At 39.7% G+C, this 19,901-nt stretch overlaps 1 protein-coding gene across 1 annotated transcript in view; it reads left to right on the top strand.

The window, feature by feature from the left end:
* The window catches only part of LOC104994661 (alcohol dehydrogenase 1-like), a 16,898-nt gene extending 3,536 nt beyond the window's left edge, over positions 1-13,362 (top strand). Inside the window, exons 2-9 of the mRNA XM_010848313.1 lie at positions 1,292-1,393; positions 2,417-2,555; positions 8,079-8,166; positions 8,324-8,543; positions 8,736-8,996; positions 10,890-11,025; positions 11,828-11,966; positions 13,159-13,362. Of these exons, the coding sequence (XP_010846615.1) occupies positions 1,292-1,393; positions 2,417-2,555; positions 8,079-8,166; positions 8,324-8,543; positions 8,736-8,996; positions 10,890-11,025; positions 11,828-11,966; positions 13,159-13,183 (1,110 nt within the window). The 3' untranslated portion in view covers positions 13,184-13,362. The remainder of the gene's footprint in view (positions 1-1,291; positions 1,394-2,416; positions 2,556-8,078; positions 8,167-8,323; positions 8,544-8,735; positions 8,997-10,889; positions 11,026-11,827; positions 11,967-13,158) is intronic.
* The last annotated feature ends 6,539 nt before the right edge of the window (positions 13,363-19,901 follow it).

Raw genomic sequence — 19,901 nt, forward strand, 5'->3', positions numbered from 1 at the left:
TCTTGATGCCTGTCTCCTGTACAGTGTCACGAACCTCATTCCATAGTTCATCAGGCACTCTATCTATCAGATCTCGGCCCTTAAATCTATTTCTCACTTCCACTGTATAATCATAAGGGATTTGATTTAGGTCAGAAAGAGGGTAACAAATATTTATTTGGTCTTTATATGGAGAGAAAGTGAAGGACAGGGAAGCCTGGTGCACTGACGTTCACATGGTCGCAAAGAGCCGGACATGACTGAGTGACTGAACAACATCAACAATGGAGAGAATTCTCAAACCATGGAAATGGACTAAATAATAAAGGAAAACATACTTTTATGAATCAAAATGTTAATGTGTGTTCAGTTCAGTTCAGTTGCTCAGTAGTGTATATGCACATATAGCTTCATAAAAAATTAAAGGTCAAAAATCAAGAAGGAAAAATCATGTATGACAAGATAGTGGACAACCAGTCACTCATTTAATGCACAAATAGGTCAAATGATAGTAAAAAAGTACCAAGATGCCAGTGGATACTTACATAAAATATAGGACCAAACATTCCACAAAAAGAAGAAAATATGTATAACTCACATAAACATAAAAAGTTTCAACATTCTTAAAATTAAAAAATACTAATAAAAAGAAATAGCTTTTTCTGACAGTCACTTTGTTTTTAATGAGTACAGTCAATGCTAATGAGAGCGGGAAAAATGATGACAGATACTGTTTTACAGTTCTAGGAGTTGTGCAAAATCATTCAAATTTTCTGTAGAATTACTTAGAAATCAGTTTCACTCTAACCATGTCTCTATCCTTCCCCTAGTAATTTTTGCTTAAGGGAACCAGGCAAGTCAAAATTATAAACAATATATATTATAATAGTCAAAACAATGGAAATGATTTAGTTGCTGATTAAGAATATTTGGATATATTCAAATGATGAAATATAAAACAGCTATTTAAAATTATAAAGCATTTTGAAATCACGAGAAAACATTTTAGAACAAGCAAACAGTAAATGTTCAATATATGGTGGCTTTCACTGGCTAAAACAAAACAAACAAAAAACCCTAAAATGCAAAACTGCTTATATGACATGATCTCTACTGTATAAAAATATTTTAAGAGACTCAAAAGAAATATGCTAAAATTTTACCAGCTTATGTCTGAAATTGCAATGATCTCTTTTCTTTTTGTGTGTAATTTTCTTATTGTTACAAATTATAGCAAGTAAGTGTCATTTGTATGATCAGAAGTTAAATGTTATCGCTAAATGATGTCATCTTATTGTCCTTGTATCAACAGACAATCACATGCCTGGCAGCCATTGCCTGGAAAACAAACTCTTCTCTTTCACTTGAGGAAGTGCAGGTTGAGCCACCAAAGGCTGGGGAAGTTCGTATTAAGGTAAATTTAAATCTTTGAACTTGTGAAGGCAAGTGTAAGGAAATCTTATTTCATGTATCAAACCTGTTCCCAGTGTTCCCGCACTCCCACTACTGATACTGAAACAACTAGTCAGTATCCCTGCCTGTATGCTTTCTGGATGAATTCCTGGCAGAGGAGTAATACAGAGGCTATGGTACAGGAAATGTTTCACTTCTATGATCAATATAAGTGGATTGAGTCTATCCACAGACAAGAAAACTTAGGCTATTAACTGAGAAGGTTTAAAACTTCTCAATGCCAATTAAATTTTGCAACAGTTAAACACATTTTATATTATTAACTTAATGTTTTCAATATGCTAGTTTAAAATCTATTTTCCCAGAGGACTGGGAAAACATTCCACAATACTGGGTTTAAAATTTTGGGTTTCTCAATGGTGGTGCTATGGATACGTGGTCAAAAATCCTTCATTGGATAGAACAGACTCTCGTATTGCAAAACTAGTTGATGACATAAGGTGTACAGAGTAGATTTCAAAAAGCCTAGTTTATTTCCAGATCTGAACATGCACCATGAGAGTGGGTGAGTCATTTTAAGTCTTTGAGTCTTCCTCTCCACATCTTTAAATTAGTGGTAATTAGAAGGCAATGGCAACCCACTCCAGTACTCTTGCCTGGCAAATCCAATGGACAGAGGAGCCTGGTGGGCTGCAGTCCATGGGGTCGCTAGGAGTCAGACACGACTAGACGACTTCACTTCCACTTTTCACTTTCATGCATTGGAGAAGGAAACGGCAACCCACTCCAGTGTTCTTGCCTGGAGAATCCCAGGGACGGGGGAACCTGGTGGGCTGCCGTCTCTGGGGTCGCACAGAGTCGGACACGACTGAAGCGACTTAGCAGCAGACCTGCCCTGTGTTTCTCTGAATATTATTATAGGGATCAAATGAGGTCATTCATGTAAAAAAAATTATTCATAATAAGTCTCAGACAGAAGAAAAATTCCAAACTAATTTATCCTTGCCTCTTAATTCTTACCCAGATGATATCTACAGGGATCTGTGGTTCTGACGATCATGCTATAAAAGGAATAATCCCACTGAAGTATCCCTTCATCCCAGGCCATGAAGGAGCTGGAATTGTGGAGAGTATTGGCGAAGGAGTGAGCTCAGTGAAACCAGGTAGGAAATGGGCCACAAAAACCTCTGCACAAACAACCCACCACCAAAATGTATTAACATATTTACAGGAGAAATAAGTTGATTTGCCTCTAAATTGTTTTACCTAATCACATATTGTGGTAATAAATATATCCAGTGATTCCAAGAGTCACACAGTTTTTCTGCTGCCAGTGCTAGCAATCCAGAGTAGCAGTGGCTGAGCTAAGCCACAGCAATAGGACCAGTGTACTTTTAAGTAGATTAAAATCTCCTTAGGAGCAGGGGCTGCTTCTTTATTTTTCAAATAGACAATAAAACTATATTATAAACATTAAACTTTCTAAGTGACTAGGTTTTAATTGTTACTGAAACTAAAAGAAATTATAATTACATGACACAATAGAAGTGTTAGCTAATATGAAAATGGCAATCATATTGCAATATAAATGTGTCAAATCAATATAAACTTACAATTTTGTTTGTCAAATATATGTCAGCGAAAACTTTTTTCTAATGAATTATTTGTCAGCAGAAAGGGAAATTTTATAATCTGGCAAGTTAATTTATTCTGACATAACTGCAGAAGAATTCACCGTTTCCTTTTTTATTGAAATACAGTTGACACACACACACAATACTATGCTAAAGGAATTCCTTAGCAGTCCAGTGGTTAGGACTCCATGCTGTCCTGCCAACAGCCTGGGTTCAATGCCTGACTGGGGAATTAAGATCCTATCAGTTCGGTTCAGTCGCTCAGTCATGTCTAATATTTTGGGACTCCATGGCCTACAGCACTCCAGGCTTCCCTGTCCATCTCCAACTCCCAGAGCTTGCTCAAATTCATGTCCATCGAATTCATGCCATCCAACCATTTCATCCTCTGCCATCCAACCATGTCATCTTCTGATGTTCCCTTCTCCTCTTTCCTTCAATCTTTCCCATCATCAGGGGCTTATCCAATGAGTCAGTTCTTTGCATTAAGTGGCCAAAGTATTGGCCACAGCTTCAGCATCAGTTTTCCAATGAGTATTCAGGACTGATTTCCTTTAGGATTGATTGGTTTGATCTCCTTGCAGTCCAAGGAACTCTCAAGAGTCTTCTCCAACACCACAGTTCAAAAGCATCAATTCTTTGGCACTCAACTTTCCTTATAGCCCAACTATCACATCCATATGTGACTACTGGAAAAACCATAGCCTTGACTAGATGGACTTTGTTGACAAAGTAATGTCTCTGCTTTTTAATATGCTGTCAAGATGGGTCGGAGCGTTTCTTCCAAGGAGCAAGCATCTTTTAATTTCATGGCTGCAGTCACCATCTGCAGTGATTTTGGAGCCCAAGAAAATAAAGTCTGTCACTATTTCCATTGTTTCTCCACCTATTTGTCAAGAAATGATGGGACCAGATGCCATGATCTGAGTTTTGGAATTCTGAGCTTTAAGTCCGCTTTTTTCCTTTTTCTCTTTCTCTGTCATTAAGAGGCTCTTTAATTCCTCTTCACTTTCTGCTATAAGGGTGGAATCATCTGTGTATCTGAGGTTATTTATATTTCTCCCGGCATCTTGATTCCAGCTTGTGCTTCATCCAACCTGGCATTTCACATGATGTACTCTGCATTTAAATTAAATAAGCAGGGTGACAATATACAGCCTTGACATACTCCTTTCCCAGTTTTGTTACATGCCTGGTTCTAACTCTTGCTTCTTGACCTGCATACAGATTTCTCAGGAGGCAGGTAAGGTAGTTTGGTATTCCCATCTCTCTAAGAATTTCACATAGTTTCTTGTGATCTATACAGTCAAAGGTTTTGGCATAGTCAATAAAGCAGAAGTAGATGTTTTTCTGGAATTCTCTTGCTTTTTCTATAATCCAACAAATGTTGGCATTTTGATCTCTGGTTCCTCAGCCTTTTCTAAATCCAGCTTGAACATCTGGAAGTTCATGGTTCATGCACTATTGAAGCGTGGCTTGGAGAATTTTGAACATTACTTTGCTAGTGTGTGAGATGAGTACAATTGTACGGTAGTTTGAACATTCTTTGTGTGTGTGTGTGTGTGTGTGTGTGTGTGTATGCATATAATGCTAGTTTCAGGTGTGTTGCAGAGTGGTTAGACATTTGCAGACATTATGAAATGATTGCCATGATAAGTCTAGTAATCATCTATCCCCAAAAAAGTTATTTCAGTATTACTGATCATATTGCTTATGCTGGTATATTACAGCCCCACAGCTTATTTATTTCATAACTTGAGATCTGTACTTCTTAATCCCCATCACCTCTTTTGTCCTCTCATTCCCTCCCCTCTGGCAACCTCTCTGCATCTATGAATCTGTTTTCATCTTGTTTTGTTTTGTGTTTTAGATTGCACATATATGTGAGATGACATGGTATTTGCTTTTCTCTGTCAGACTTCTTTCACTTAGCCTGCCTGTGTGTGCTCATTCGCTCAGTATTATCTGACTCTTTGTGACCCTGTGGACTGTAGCCTGCCAGACTCCTCTGTCCATGGAGTTTTCCAGGCAAGAATACTGGAGCAGGTTGCCATTTCCTCCTCCAGAGAATCTTCCCGACCCAGGGATCAAACCTGTGTCTCTTGTACCTCCTAAATCAGTAGGCACATTCTTTACCGCTGCATCACCTGGGACAACAGCATTTAGCATAACACCCTCTAAATTTATCCATGTTATTACACAAGACAAGATTTCATTTTTTATAGCTGAATAATATTCCCCTGGGTGTATGTATATATATGTGTGTATATATATATATATATACACGCACACATATGCATAGTATATATACACTCCACATCTTTATCTATTTGTCAATCAGTGGGCACTTAAGTTGCTTTGATACCTTGGCTATTACAAATAATGCTACAATAAGTCTTGGTGTTCATGTATCTTTTTGAATTAATTGTTTTCTTTGAGTAAATACCCAAGAGTGAAATTGCTGGATCACATGGAAATTCTATTTTTAATTTTTTGAGGAACCTCCACATTGTTTTTCATAGTTTCTGCACCAATTTACATTCCTACTAACAGTGCATGAGGGCTCCCTTTTCTCCACATCCTCACCAACACTTATTTGTTGTCTTTTTGATAGTAGTCATTCTGACAGGTGTGAGGTGGTATCTCACTGTGGTTTTAATTTGCTTTTCCCTGATGAGTGGTAACGTTCAGCACTTTTTCGTGTGTCTGTTGGCCATCTGTATATGCCTTCTCTGGGAAAATGTCTCTTCAGGTTCTCTGTCCATTTTTTAAATCAGGTCGCTTGTTTTCCTGATGTTAAGTTCATTGTTGTATAAGCTTATTGAATATATTGCGTGTGTGTGTTATTACGTTGTCATGTCCAACTCTTTTCAACCCCTTGGACAATAGCCCTCCAGGCTCCTCTGTCCACGGAATTCTCCAGGCAAGAATACTGGAGTGGATAACCATTCTCTTCTTCAGGGGATCTTCCCAACCCAGGGATGGAACTTGGGTCTCCTGCATTGCAGGCAGATTCTTTACCATCTGAGCCATCAGGGAAGCCCAAATATTGTATATAAGTCCCTTATCAGAGAGTGAAGTCACTCAGTCGTGTCCAACTCTTTGTGACCCCATGGACTGTAGCCCACCAGGCTCCTCTGTCCATGGGATTTTCCAGGCAAGAGTACTGGAGTGAGTTGCCACTTCCTTCTCCAGAGGATCGGATATTCTCGACCCAGGGATCGAACCCAGGTCTCCCGCACTGTAGGCAGATGCTTTATCATCTTGGCCACCAGGAAAGTCCCTTATCAGATATATTGCTTGCAAATATCTTCTCCCATTCAGTAGGCGTGCCTTTTCATTTTGTTTATATAGTTTCCTTAGCTGTGCCTGAGTCTTTTAGTCCAATGTAGTCCCACTGGCTTGTTTTTTGAGGGCCAGCTCTCTCTCTCTCTCTCTCTCTCTCTCTCTCTATATATATATATATATATATAGTGTCCCCCACATACTTAGTATAGTGCCTGTTCAGGTTTGGAATGCATTGAATGTTTAACGAATGAATGTTCTGATCAAGTAGAATGTATTAATAGAACTTTGTTGACAGGATGATAATGATATTTCAAAGAATCAAATAAGTAAAGACTCTTCCCCAGGCATATCGCAAGGGACCTTGACACAGCCATTCTTGGCACATCTGAAATGGTCCGAGTAAATAAGAGGAATCACACATGTGAAGAGTCCACAGAACCTCACAGCTTGGAACCAGGCACACAATGAGATTTAAGAAAGGGCATGCGGTCAGGACATTCACAAAGCTATCATCAGGGTATTCATTTTGCAAACAATGATGGAGTACCTGCCATGCTTGACACTAGGCCTAGGAGGAGGGACAGAAGTAAAAAGACACAGTCTTCTCCACATCGCCAAGAAGATAATGCCAATAGTTAGTGAGCTAACTCCTCTTTAACTAAACAAATCCTAGTGAAAGTTTTGTGGAAAATGATGAATATTTGAGGGACAGGATAAGGCAGCAGAATTTGAGCTTCTCCTGATTTTGAGATCCAGTATCTTTGGAATTTTTTAGGGCCAGTGAAGTTAAGATGTTCCTTATCTAAACTTACAAGAGACTTTTTAAAATAATTATTTGTCTGGCTGCACCGGGTCTTAGTTGTGGCATGGAGGATTTTTAGTTGTGGCATGGGGGATCTAGTTCCCTGACCAGGGATCAAATCTGACCACGACTGTCTGCATTGAAAGTGTGGAGTCTTAGCCACTGGACCACCAGGGAAGTCTCATAAACTCAAAGAAATTTTTAAAAGATTACAAATACATGTAAGAACCATACACATGTTTAGGGACAAGGTTGTAGACCTTTGACAAGGCTTTGTACAGTTTTATAAGTCTGTGATGACTGTGTTCATTAATTCTCTTCACCTTCCCAGCCTGTAACCCTAGGTCCCAGGAGGGTTAAATTTTGGACCCACACATAATCAGTATGCACTCTAAAACTGTGCAACCTAAAAACCACCCTCTGTAGTAAGCGCTCCAGAAGCAGCCTCTCTCTGCAGAAAGAAACCTATTCGTTTTACTCTTAGAACTGAGAATATCCTGAACCACAGTCCCCTGAAGAAAACATGTCACAGACCTGCTGTGGGTCCCTGTGCCATCGTGGGGCAAGCAGGCTCCATAGAAAGGTTTCTGCTGCTATCCAGCTTCAGGCAGGTAACAACCGCTGCAGACTTAAATCTCTCAAAGGAAAACCAAAAGGTTAGAGTAGATGACATCTCTAAGGGTCATTCCCAGTTTTATTTATTTCCAGAGTAAAAGCAGACCTACAATTATCTATCCAGCAAGGAATATCCCCATATTTCCATCATTTGCCCAAAATAATAATGGAATTTCTGAAACCAGGTTATAGGATTTTCCCTCCAAAATAGCTATGGGGTATGTTATATTTGTCATAATCTGTCCACAGCAAGTTATCAGATCATTCAATAAAATTTCTATCACCGCACTATTGTGTTTCAATAATATTTTAAACTAATGTTTTTGGTTTTTTCTTCCTATATATAGGAGATAAAGTCCTCACACTCATTGTTCCACAGTGTAGAGAATGCAGTGCCTGCTTGAATCCCAAGGGAAACTTCTGTGAGAAGCAAGAGTTAGTAGATTTGTCCATCTTTTGTTTATCTTGTCACTTTTTATTAAATCGCTTATATTGTGCAAGCACTGACCTGGAGCTAAAGGTGTTCATTTCTCTCTTTACAACTCTGTGTGTCTGGGTCGATGCTGTGCCTGTCTGTGTCACTGCTGAACAGCATTCTACCCTCTTCCGGATTAATGCTGGATGGCACAAGCAGGTTCACCTGCAAAGGAGAAAAGATCTATCATTCTTTCCGCACAAGTACATTCTCCGAATATACTGTTGTGCCTGAGATTTCGGTGGTAAAAATTGATGCTGCTGCTCCCATGGATAAGATTTGTGTCATAAGCTGTGAGGTGCCTACAGGATATGGGGCTGCTGTTCACTCGGCCAAGGTGAGGAAAATAGCTGTATTAGTATGTTATAGTGATCTGCCGAGAAAACATAAAAACAAGACCAAAACAGTCCAAATGTTTCAACTGGGGTCAATAGTTCCAAAAGCCTCAATGGTGGTTTTTGTTTGTTTTCTTAATTATACAAGTGTCCAGATTTGATTCCTAACACACACATGACTTGTGAATTTGTAGGTCACTCCTGGTTCTACCTGTGTGGTCTTTGGACTTGGAGGAATCGGCTCAGCTATTGTCATGGGCTGTAAAGCCTCTGGTGCTTCTAGAATCATTGGAGTTGATATCAACGAGGAAAAATTTCCTCGGGCACGAGCATTAGGGGTCACAGATTGTCTCAACCCTTCAAATCTCAAGAAGCCCGTCCAGGAGGCAGTCAAGGAAATGACAGGCATCGGTGTTGACTTTGCCTTTGAGGCCATCGGACTCGCAGAAACCATGGTGTGTGGGTCTGGGTCACAGTGAGTAGAAGCAGACCAGCACAATTAAGTGAATATTATAATAAAGTTAGTCAAGTAATTTTTTGGTTTTCCACCACATATACTATACTGTAGTCTATTAGTATGCAATAGCATTTTGTCTAAGAAAAAACAATGTACACACCTTAATTTTAAAATACTTAATTGCTAAAATACGCTAATCATCTGAGCCTTCAATGACAGTCATTGTCTTTTTGTTTTTTTATCTCAGTTTTATTTATTTATTTATTGTTTTACTTTACAATATATCTTTTTGTAATAGTAAGAGAGATCACTGATTACATATCACAATAAGAAATATAATAATAGTGAAAATGTTTGAGATACTGTGAGAATTACCAAATGTGACACAGACAAAAAGGAAGCAAATGCTGTTGGAAAAAATGTGCTGATAGACTTACTCAACACAGGGTTGCCACAAACCTTCAATCTGTAAAAAACACAATATCTGAAAAATGCAAAGCACAGTAAAACGAATTGTGTCTATAGATGCTTGCTTAGCGGGTGGGGACACACTAAGTATAAAACTCCCCTGAACATATGTTTTGGACCTGTGGACCCCAAACCTAAAAATGGAATGTATAGTCACTCTAAAATATCCATCTTAAAAATAAAAGCAACATATACTTTAAAGATATGACACTATAATATATGAAGTTTAAACAAGCACTATTTCCTTTCCTGTAGTCCTAGCTCTTTGTCCACGAACATGTTTTTATATTTAAGTATCAACATTATGTAATTCACATATGATATTCATGTGTGTTCTGTATCAGAACCATTCATTATTTGAAAAATGAGCCTATGCACCAGTATGTTAAGTTCAGGGAGAATAAGGTAGACCCTAGACTCAGAACTGACAGGGTAGAGGAAAGAATTAGGCATTCGATTCACTTCAGCGTGTATCTAATGTACATGGTTAAAGGGTGAAGGAAGTAGATGCAGTGATGTAACAGGAAAGAGACATAGGCAAAATGCAGGAAGGGGCGAGATAGAAGGTTAAGAACCAGAAAAGGAAGCAAATAGATTGACGTGAAGTATACTCCACACCCTTAAAAAACTGGGTTTTTTTAAATGAAGCTTCACACACACATATGTATATATATTTGCTTTTATTAAATATAAATGAACTGAACAGAGTTATACAAGTGAGAAGGTCAGGCAAAGAATAATAGTATGTGTGGTCTTTGAGGTGGTGGGTAATTTTATTAAATAAACACACAGTACTTTGTGCCAGATAACGTTCTAAATGTTTTAATCACTTAAGCCTTGTAACAAATCTATGACATAGTTGGTATTCTTCTTCTTTTTACAAATAAACAGACATATGGAGGTTAAGTAACTTGCCTAAAGTCACACTGCGGCAGGGTCTGTGCTCTTTACCACTAAACTCTGCTGCTGCTGCTGCTAAGTCGCTTCAGTCGTGTCTGACTCTGTGCGACCCCATAGATGGCAGCTCACCAGGCTCCCCCGTCCCTGGGATTCTCCAGGCAAAAACACTGGAGTGGGTTGCCATTTCCTTCTCCAATACATGAAAGTGAAAAGTGAAAGTGAACTCGCTCAGTCGTGTCTGACTCTGTGCGACCCCATAGACAGCAGCCTACCGGGCTCCTCCGTCCATGGGATTTTCCAGGCAAGAGTACTGGAGTGGGGTGCCATTGCCTTCTCCACCACTAAACTCTACTGGTTCTCTAATGAGATTCCATCACTGGCAGTGTTGAAGCTGAGCTCAAAGTAAGTAGCATCTGCCTAGGAAGAGGTCTGAAATCTAGGAACTCCACAATTCCTTCCAACACTGCAGATAGTTGTTCCTTATGTGTGGGCATCTACTTATGGTCATTATTTTCATTATCAGGTTGCTGCTTGGGACTCCTGCCACGTGAGCCATGGTGTCTGCATAATCATTGGAGTGTCTCCACCAAATTCAAAGTTTTCCCTTTCTGCTCAAACAGTTTCCACTGGTCGGACACTGAAGGGTGTGTGTTTAGGAGGTAAGTCAGTTGTTTTTGCTTTCACAAAATCTCTTTCAACTTTGTAGAAACGTAATTCAAAAATTTTCTCCTTTGGGAAACAGACCTATAATGGTATAAGTTTTCAAAGACTTCTCCAATGAATTGGTATATTTTGCAGATTAGTTAATTAAATAGGTTTTTTTTTTTTTTTTTTTTTTACATTTAAATAAAAAATTTTAAATAGTTTCTGGGTTTTCCTACAAAATAGTTTCTGGGTTTCCCCAGTGTTTGGAATAATCCAGCCAAGTTCAGTTCTGCACTGGTGGACTCAAAGTTTGTTGTGCTATTTTAACAGTGAGGCTTTCTGGATAATTACAGGCACCAACTTGGTATTTGGCACTGATATTTGTCTTTCCATAGGAGCCCTTATTTCTGAGCAGTACTGACCAATAGCTTTACTTAATTAATATTCCCATCTCCATCCATTGCTCTGATCAAAAGTTCCCATGCCATCTCAATGTGTGTGAATAGAGAGATGAGGAAATCGTTGTATAATGTTAAACCCTGGAGGTGGGCTGGAGACTCTACTTTATTTTTAATTAGTTTTTAACCCAATAACATGTGAATATCAACCCAATTTTTTTCCCAAAGGTGTTCTAGGTAACAGAACTGTCTGTAGCAGCCACACTTAGCAACAAAAGCCAACAACTTCTGATGTACAAATGAACTCATCAGTGGCAAATTTTCAGAATACTTTACCCATCTCCACAGCTTACTTATTTTTCTTTTGGTTAGTTTGATATTTCTCAAATCTTATTACAATAGCCTTTTTATTTTGCAGATTATAAAACCAAAGACTGTTTTCCCCAACTAGTGACTGCTTACCTACAAAATAAAATTAATATAGATCCATTAATAACCCATCAGTTGCCTTTTGACCAGCTCCACAAAGCTTTCGAGTTGTATCATGCTGGAAAAACGTGAGTGTTTTCTTTGATGAACTTCTTTACCCTGAACTCACAGAAAAAATGACTTTTCAAACATTCCTAAGTGGTTTTGTGAAAAAAAGATGGCTACTTGAAGACCTTCTTTCATATACTGTATCCTATTTCCTATTGTCACAAGGATAAGAAAAGGTTTTATCTGCAAGTTCCTCTTTGGGAAAGACCTGTATTAACCTATCTCAAAGAAATGTTTGAGGAGTTGGTATAACACTAAGCACCAGTCTACTCCACAGTGGTCAATTATGCAATAGTTTTCTGGTTAGAGAAATGATCTAGAATACATGAGTTGACATTACTGGCATGATAAAATCTTACAAGGATCTTCGAGGCAAAGGTTCAGACTCTACCCAGGGCACAAAGCTTTTCTACATCATTTCTTGACAAATGTCAATCTGCTCCAGCTAGCATACCTTTAGGGATGAAGTGTTTATTCAGTGTGTTCATTTATATACTCAATGCATATTGAGTGATGGTACACTCTTTGCCAGGACTGTCCTGAGTGCTGGAGACAGTGGAGAGCAAGTAACAAGGAGTAAATGAGGAATTACTTCTGTGATGAATTCTTTGACTTTCTAATTCTGGTTCTTAAGAACATCTCTCTTTCCTAGTCTCTCCCCACTTCTCTACCTATATCGTTTGCTTGTTTTATGATTTCTTTTTATTTTAAGATAGGCATTTAAATTTTAGCCTGCTATATACCTTGTTGGTTTAGACCTAGCATGTCAGCCCATGTACATCAAGAATGAAGAGTCAAGAAAACGCATCTAAAATTATAGAAACAAATAATAGAGGAGGGGAATGGATCTAGCAGGTAGTAGACACACTACAAACAGAAAGGAACTAAGGAACCCATTTATTCTTCCCTAATTAGACATGGGATTAGATTCTAGGATTGATGGAAGTTGATCATAAGCTGTAGCAGAGGGTTTGGATGTCTTTGTGATTATGTAGCCAGAAGAAATGGTGCTCAAAGCTGGGGTCTTCCTGTTATAGCTGATTTCAAGTCCTGTTTTCACCCCATCCTGTATTTCTTATAGGTAAACTAGATGAAGGTGGAGTGGGGTGGGGATAGGCAACTCAGTTTTTCAATACAGTATGTAATTGCTTTGCTGACATCACTGTTTCTCAAGGACTTTAATGGCTTTATTATTACACTTCTATGTTTCAGGATCCGCTGTGTTCTGCTGTTCTGAGATCCCAAATAATGAAAAGTGCAAGGATATCCTTGGAGAGTTTATTCCTTTCCTGTTTCATCTCCCTGATTGCTCCAGTGCAGTGAAAAGAGCCGCAAAAATATGGAAATGCAGTGTGATTGTAAAAATGAAACAAGTGCACCTTGAATTTAATTCTAATAAAATAGCCTCTTAGAGAATAGATGTTATATAATTCATTTTGTGACATTAAAAAAAGGGATGGTGGGATTTGATTGATAACATTTGTGATATGTCCATCAACCCAACTAATCTCTGTCATAGGTGCATGAAAGTTGTCCCTGAGTTATCCCTTATTCCTGTTCTCAATATACAGATTTCTCTGTAACTTTCACACCAATCCAGGGTTTACATGATGATTTTGCTGTTTCTACAACACATGGGGTCTCGTACATTCTTGAAAGGCTCTCTCAGGACACAGCGAGCCATTTTCCATCCTGGGGTCTTCATACCATCCTATGCCTACAATGCCCATGACACGCTGAGGCACAGTTCCCATCTGTGTTTTCAAACATAAAAGCATAGCTGGGAAATCTTGCCACCTGCACCCCAAGGAAGCATATATAGGACTCTTTAAGAGAAACTCACCTACGACCTCATAACTTCCTTTTCAAGTCTTTTTCTCTTCACAAAACAAATATAATTATTTCCTCACTAAGGCTGGGAGATTGGGAGAAGGATAAAAACAGCTCCTTTTATCTAGTTTTGTCCTTATGCTTTTCATCTGTTCTTGAGTCATTTACATTCGCCTTAAACTTTTGCTGTTGAAACAAAGAAATCACAAGGAAATTTTCTTTTATAATCTTGTTTCATTTGTAATATCGCTTCCTGAGATTTGCGCTCAAAATGTCCAGCTGACTTCATGAGGGAAGGTCCAAGAATTTTAAAAAAACACATGAAAATTTTTCTTAAGTCAATACTTTAAATATAATCCTGCCAGTCTATCTCTGCCACCTTAACAAGCCCTTCCCTCTCTGAGTATCAACTGCCACACTGTCAAGTGGGAAAATAAGAGTAATGTTATAAGATGATTTTTAAGACTGGACATCACTTGTATAAATGAAATAAAATGAAAACGTATAAAAATTTAAATAATAGGAAAATTGAGATCTAAGGAAAGGGAAAAGATAAGGCAAAGAAATTAAGAAATTTTAAACTTAAGAACTTAAGAATAAAAATTATAGAATTCAAACATTCTAAAGAATAGAAAGACAAGGCTAGGAGAAACTGAGTTTCAAAAGAATAAAATAACTATTTTGTTACATAGATAAAAGCTATCAATGTGACCTAAAATCATGAAAAAAATTAGTAACAGAATGTATTCTTAACAAAACACAACTGGAAAAATAAAAGAGCTGATACCAGAGTTGTATCAGAAGCTTGGGGTTGGGAATACCCAGCTACCAAGAACTGTCCCCCAAGCTGGAACACTTCTACACTTGAACAGAAGCTTGGAAAGAAAGACAAAAAACAAAAAACCCATGAAACACACAGCAGGGCCAGGAGAAAGATGCACTTAGATGGAAAGCTTTTTCCTGAACCTCACTGTCCCCAGACACAATTCGGTTCAGTTCAATTCAGTCACTCAGTCGTGTCCAACTCTTTGTGACCCCATGAATCGCAGCACACCAAGCCTCCCTGTCCATCACCAACTCCCAGAGTTCACTCAGACTCACATCCATCAAGTCCGTGATGCCATCCAGCCATCTCATCCTCTGTCATCCCCTTCTCCTCCTGCCCTCAATCCCTCCCAGCACCAGAGTCTTTTCCAATGAGTCAACTCTTCACATGAGGTGGCCAAAGTACTGGAGTTTCAGCTTTAGCATCATTAGGGCATATCATATCTTTATCCCCTGTATCTGGTACAAAGTAAGTGTTCAATGAATTTTTTTGAGAGAATAAATCACAAAAACTCGATGAAAAGTTAAGAAATTTTGCTCAATGCGTAGGCTAAAACAATGATTATTTTCAGAAATAAGGAAGCAGGAAAAAGGAAAATAATTCTCTGAGAACCTCCAATTCAGAAAGCATAAGAATAATAAAGACGTAGGAAGAAGAGATGATAGAACAAAGCTAAAATGGATGAGAATTTGTGTCCACTGTTATGTTTAAAGGTAAAGATTAACAGCTGCCTGTCTGATGATTTCAATTTTTATCCACTATATATAATAGATGCTGGAAGTTCAAAGAGTTATATAAACTTCCTAAATAAGCCACCAGAGTATAATGGAGTACTTACTAAATACCAGCCACTGTGCTAAGTACTTCATAATCATCATATAATCCTCATCTTAGCCCTATGTGTTCAGGAATATTATCTCCACTTCACAGATGAAATAACTAAGATATAGAGAGACTGATTAATTCACTCACTATGAAATAGCTATGTGACAAAACAAAGACTGAAATCTAAGCAATATAAAGGCTGTGCTCTAAATCATTTTTCTTTATTACCATTTAGCAAGGAGTTCATAAACAATGCGGAGAAGGCAATGGCACCCCACTACAGTACTCTTGCCTGGAAAATCCCATGGATGGAGGAGCCTGGAAGGCTGCAGTCCATGGGGTCGCTGAGGGTCGGACACGACTGAGCGACTTCAATTTCACTTTTCACTTTCATGCATTGGAGGAGGAAATGGCAACCCACTCCAGTGTTCTTGCGTGAAGAATCCCATAAACAATAAGCATACTTAATATTTATTATTGTGAAAGTAAAAGTGTTTGTCACTCAGTCGTGTCCAACTCTTTGTGACCCCATGGACTGTAGCCCACCAGGTCCTCTGTCCATGGGATTTTTCAGGCAAGAATACTGGAGTGGGTTGCCATTCCCTTCTCCAGGAGATCTTCCTGACCCAAGGACTGAACCCGGGTGTTCTGCATTACAAACAGATTCTTTACCATCTGAGCCTCCAGGGAAGCTCAATCATTTATTATTATTATTCCTGTATTTGTGGTATAATAAATTGCTATGAGAAAAGCACAATGGATATGATCTTGTGACACAAAAGCTCCAAAAACTGGGGAGAGTGAAAAGACAGACTGAATCCATTTCAGATTGTGAAGGAAATGGGACAATAGGGAATGGAAGGAACAGGCAGTCAGGGATTCTTTTCATGCCACGAGTTTAAGAAAAGGAAAGAACTGAGGCTTGATGTTTCAGCAGCTCTGCTTTTAAAATGCAACCTAAGTACATATGGATATGGACATAGGTACAGATATGTATATGGATATGGGACTCCTGACTGCCCAGGTGTTCTTCCCAAGCTCACAGGGCAGAAAACCATAAGCTAGACCCAGCTAGCTAACTTTCATTGCTTACTTCTCACAATTGATATCATAGAGATTGAATAGAGGGGGAAAGAAAACAGCTCATATGACTTTAATCAGATTTGCCTCCTCTCTCCTTGTCAATATATTCCATGACTGTAATAAACCTGTGAAGTACTATTAATTCTTGGTGTTTTCAGCTGCACCATAAACTGGCTGTCTAATATCTCTATGTGTGTGCTCAGTCATGTCCGACTCTTTGCAACTCCGTGGACTGTAGCCCACCAGGTTCCTCTGTCCATGGGATTTCCCAGGTAAGAACACTGGAGTGGGCCGCCATTTTCTTCTCCAGGGATCTTTCCAAAACGAGGATCAAACCCATGTCTTCTGAGTTTCCTGCACTGGCAGGCAGACTTTTAAACACTAGCACCTCTTGGGAAGCCCCCAGCTAGCTAATATCTAACAAAACTATTTTTCATCCCTCTAATCTTGGTTATAAGGAGATGAAGATCTTTTACCTTTCACTTTACTTCTTATGTACTAATATGAAATTTTAGTATAAACATGCATAACTGAAAAATACAGAAGTGATGTAAAAACAAACGCTGAGTACATGGATTTTCAAAATATATATGGCCTTGAATTCTAAATCCTAAAAGATGATGCTGTGAAAGTGCTGTACTGAATATGCCAGCAAATTTGGAAAACTCAACAGTGGCCACAGGACTGGAAAAGTCCGTTTTCATTCCAATCCCAAAGAAAGGCAATGCTAAAGAATGGTCACAGTACCTCACAATTGCACTCATCTCACATACTAGCAAAGTAAAGCTCAAAATTCTCCAAGCCAGGCTTCAACACTACATCAACCGTGAACTTACAGATGTTCAAGCTGGATTTAGAAAAGGCTGAGGAACAAACAATCAAATTGCCAACATCCATTGCATCATAGAAAAAGCAAGAGAGTTCCAGAAAAACATCTATTTCTGTTTTATTGACTATGCCAAAGTCTTTGACTGTGTGGATCACAACAAACTGTGGGAAAGTCTTCAAGAGATGGGAATACCAGACCACCTGACCTGCCTCCTGAGAAATCTGTATGCAGGTCAGGAAGCAACAGTTAGAACTGGACATGGAACAACAGACTGGTTCCAAATTGGGAAAGGAGTATGTCAAGGCTGTATATTGTCACCATGTTTATTTAACTTCTATGCAGAGTACATCATTCAAAATGCCGGGCTGAATGAAACACAAGCTGGAATTGAGATTGCCGGGAGAAATATCAATAACCTCAGATATGCAGATGACACCACCCTGATGGCAGAAAGTGAAGAGGAACTAAAGAGCCTCTTGATGACAGAAAAAGAGAAAAGTGAAAAAAGCTGACTTAAAGCTCAGCATTCCAAAACCCAGATCATGGCATCTGGTCCCATCATTTCATGACAAATAGGTGGAGAAACAATGGAAATAGTGACAGACTTTATTTTCTTGGGCTCCAAAATCACTGCAGATGGTGACTGCAGCCATGAAATTAAAAGATGCTTGCTCCTTGGAAGAAAGCTATGACCAACCTAGACAGCATTTTAAAAAGCAGAGACATTACTTTGCCAACAAAGGTCTGTCTAGTCAAGGCTATTGTTTTTCCAGTAGTCATGTATGGATGTGAGATTTGGACTATAAAGAACGCTGAGCACTGAAAGAATTGATGCTTTTGAACTGTGGTGTTGGCAAAGACTCTTGAGAGTCCCTTGGACTGCAAGGTGATCCAGCCAGTCCATTCTAAAGGAAATCAGTCCTGAATATTCATTGGAAGAACTGATGCTAAAGCTGAAACCTCAATACTTTGGCCACCTGGTGTGAAAGACTGACTCATTGGAAAAGACTCTGGTGCTGGGGAAGATTGAAGGCTGAAGGAGAAGGAGACAGCAGAGGATGAGATGGATGGATGGCATCAGTGACTCTATGGACATAAGTTTGAGTAAACTCCGGGAGTTGGTGATAGACCAGGAAGTCTGGAATGCTGCAGTTCATGGGGTGGCAAAGAGTCATACACGACCAAGCACCTGAACTGAACTGGCCTTAAATCACAACTAAATAATATCTTTAGGGAATGAGACTCTGCTAAATATAACGTTGACTTTTGAAAGTTTCAGACAGGAAGCGGTCCAAAGATGGTGGAGGAATAGGATGGGGAGACCACTTTCTCACCCACAAATTCATCAAAAGAACATTTAAATGCTGAGTAAAATCCACAAAACAACTTCTGAATGACGGCAGAGGACATCAGGCCCCCAGAAAAGCAGCCCATTATCTTCGAAAGGAGGTAGGAAAAATACAAAAGACAAAAAAAGAGACAAAAGTGGTAGGGATGGAGCTTCATCTCTGGAACGGAGTCTTAAAAAGAGAGAAGTTTCCAAACACCAGGAAACACTCTCACTGCTGAGTCTGTGCCGAGCCTTGGAAGCACAGAGGGAAACATAATAGGGAGGAAAAATAAGTAAATAATTAAAACCCACAGATTACGAGCCCAATGGTAACTCCCCCAGCGGAGAAGAAGCGCAGACTCCTGTGCCCACCACTAGCAAGTGGGGGCTGGGCAGGGAGGCACGGGTTGCATTGATTAGAGTAAGGATTGGGCCTGAATGCCCCCGAAGGTAATCAGAGAGAACTAATTTGGGCTAGCAAACCAGACTGTGGGATAGCTACCACGCGAAAAGCCTTAAGACACCGCCAGCCCGCACACAGAACAAAGGGCGGAACAGAACTAGCCAGCTGCAGACCATCCCCCTCCAGTGCAGGCAGCCAGAGCCCTAAGTGGGCAATCACAGCCCCAGAGAGACATTATCTACCAAACTGCAAGCAGGCTTCTTTGCTAACTAAGACTTCTTGGGGTTCTGGACAGTCATCTGCCTGAGAAGATGGGCTGGTTGTACACCCAGAAAACCAAGCGGCAGGGACAGGAGAGGCGATAAGTCACAGTGACCGCACTCGCTGAACACCTCATCACCTGAGCCGCTCGGAGCTGGGAAGGGTACAAAACGCAGGCCCAACAGAGTCTGCGCCTCTGAGTACTACCCAAGTGCCTGAACCTGAGTGGCTTAGACCTGGGAGGTGCATGCAGCCCAGGGCCAGCCTTGGACGGTTCCCGGCGGAGCAGCCTAGAGCCTGAGCTGTGTGGGCAGGGAGGGTGCACGCGCCATGAGCGGGGGCAGGCCCAGTGTGGCTGAGACACTACCAGCACACGCCAGTGTTATTTGTTTGCAGTGTCCCTCCCTCCTCACAGTGCAACTGAACAAGTGAGCCTAAAAAAAAAAAAAAGTGTCCACCACCGCCCCCTTGTGTCACGGCGGAAATCAGACACTGAAGAGACCAGCAAACAGAAGAAGCTAAAACAGAGGGAACCACCTTGGGAGTGACAGGTGCAAGAGATTAAAAC

The sequence above is a fragment of the Bison bison genome, unplaced genomic scaffold, assembly GCF_000754665.1.
Source record: "Bison bison bison isolate TAMUID 2011002044 unplaced genomic scaffold, Bison_UMD1.0 scf7180017864263, whole genome shotgun sequence".
NCBI classification, from domain to species: Eukaryota; Metazoa; Chordata; class Mammalia; order Artiodactyla; family Bovidae; genus Bison; species Bison bison.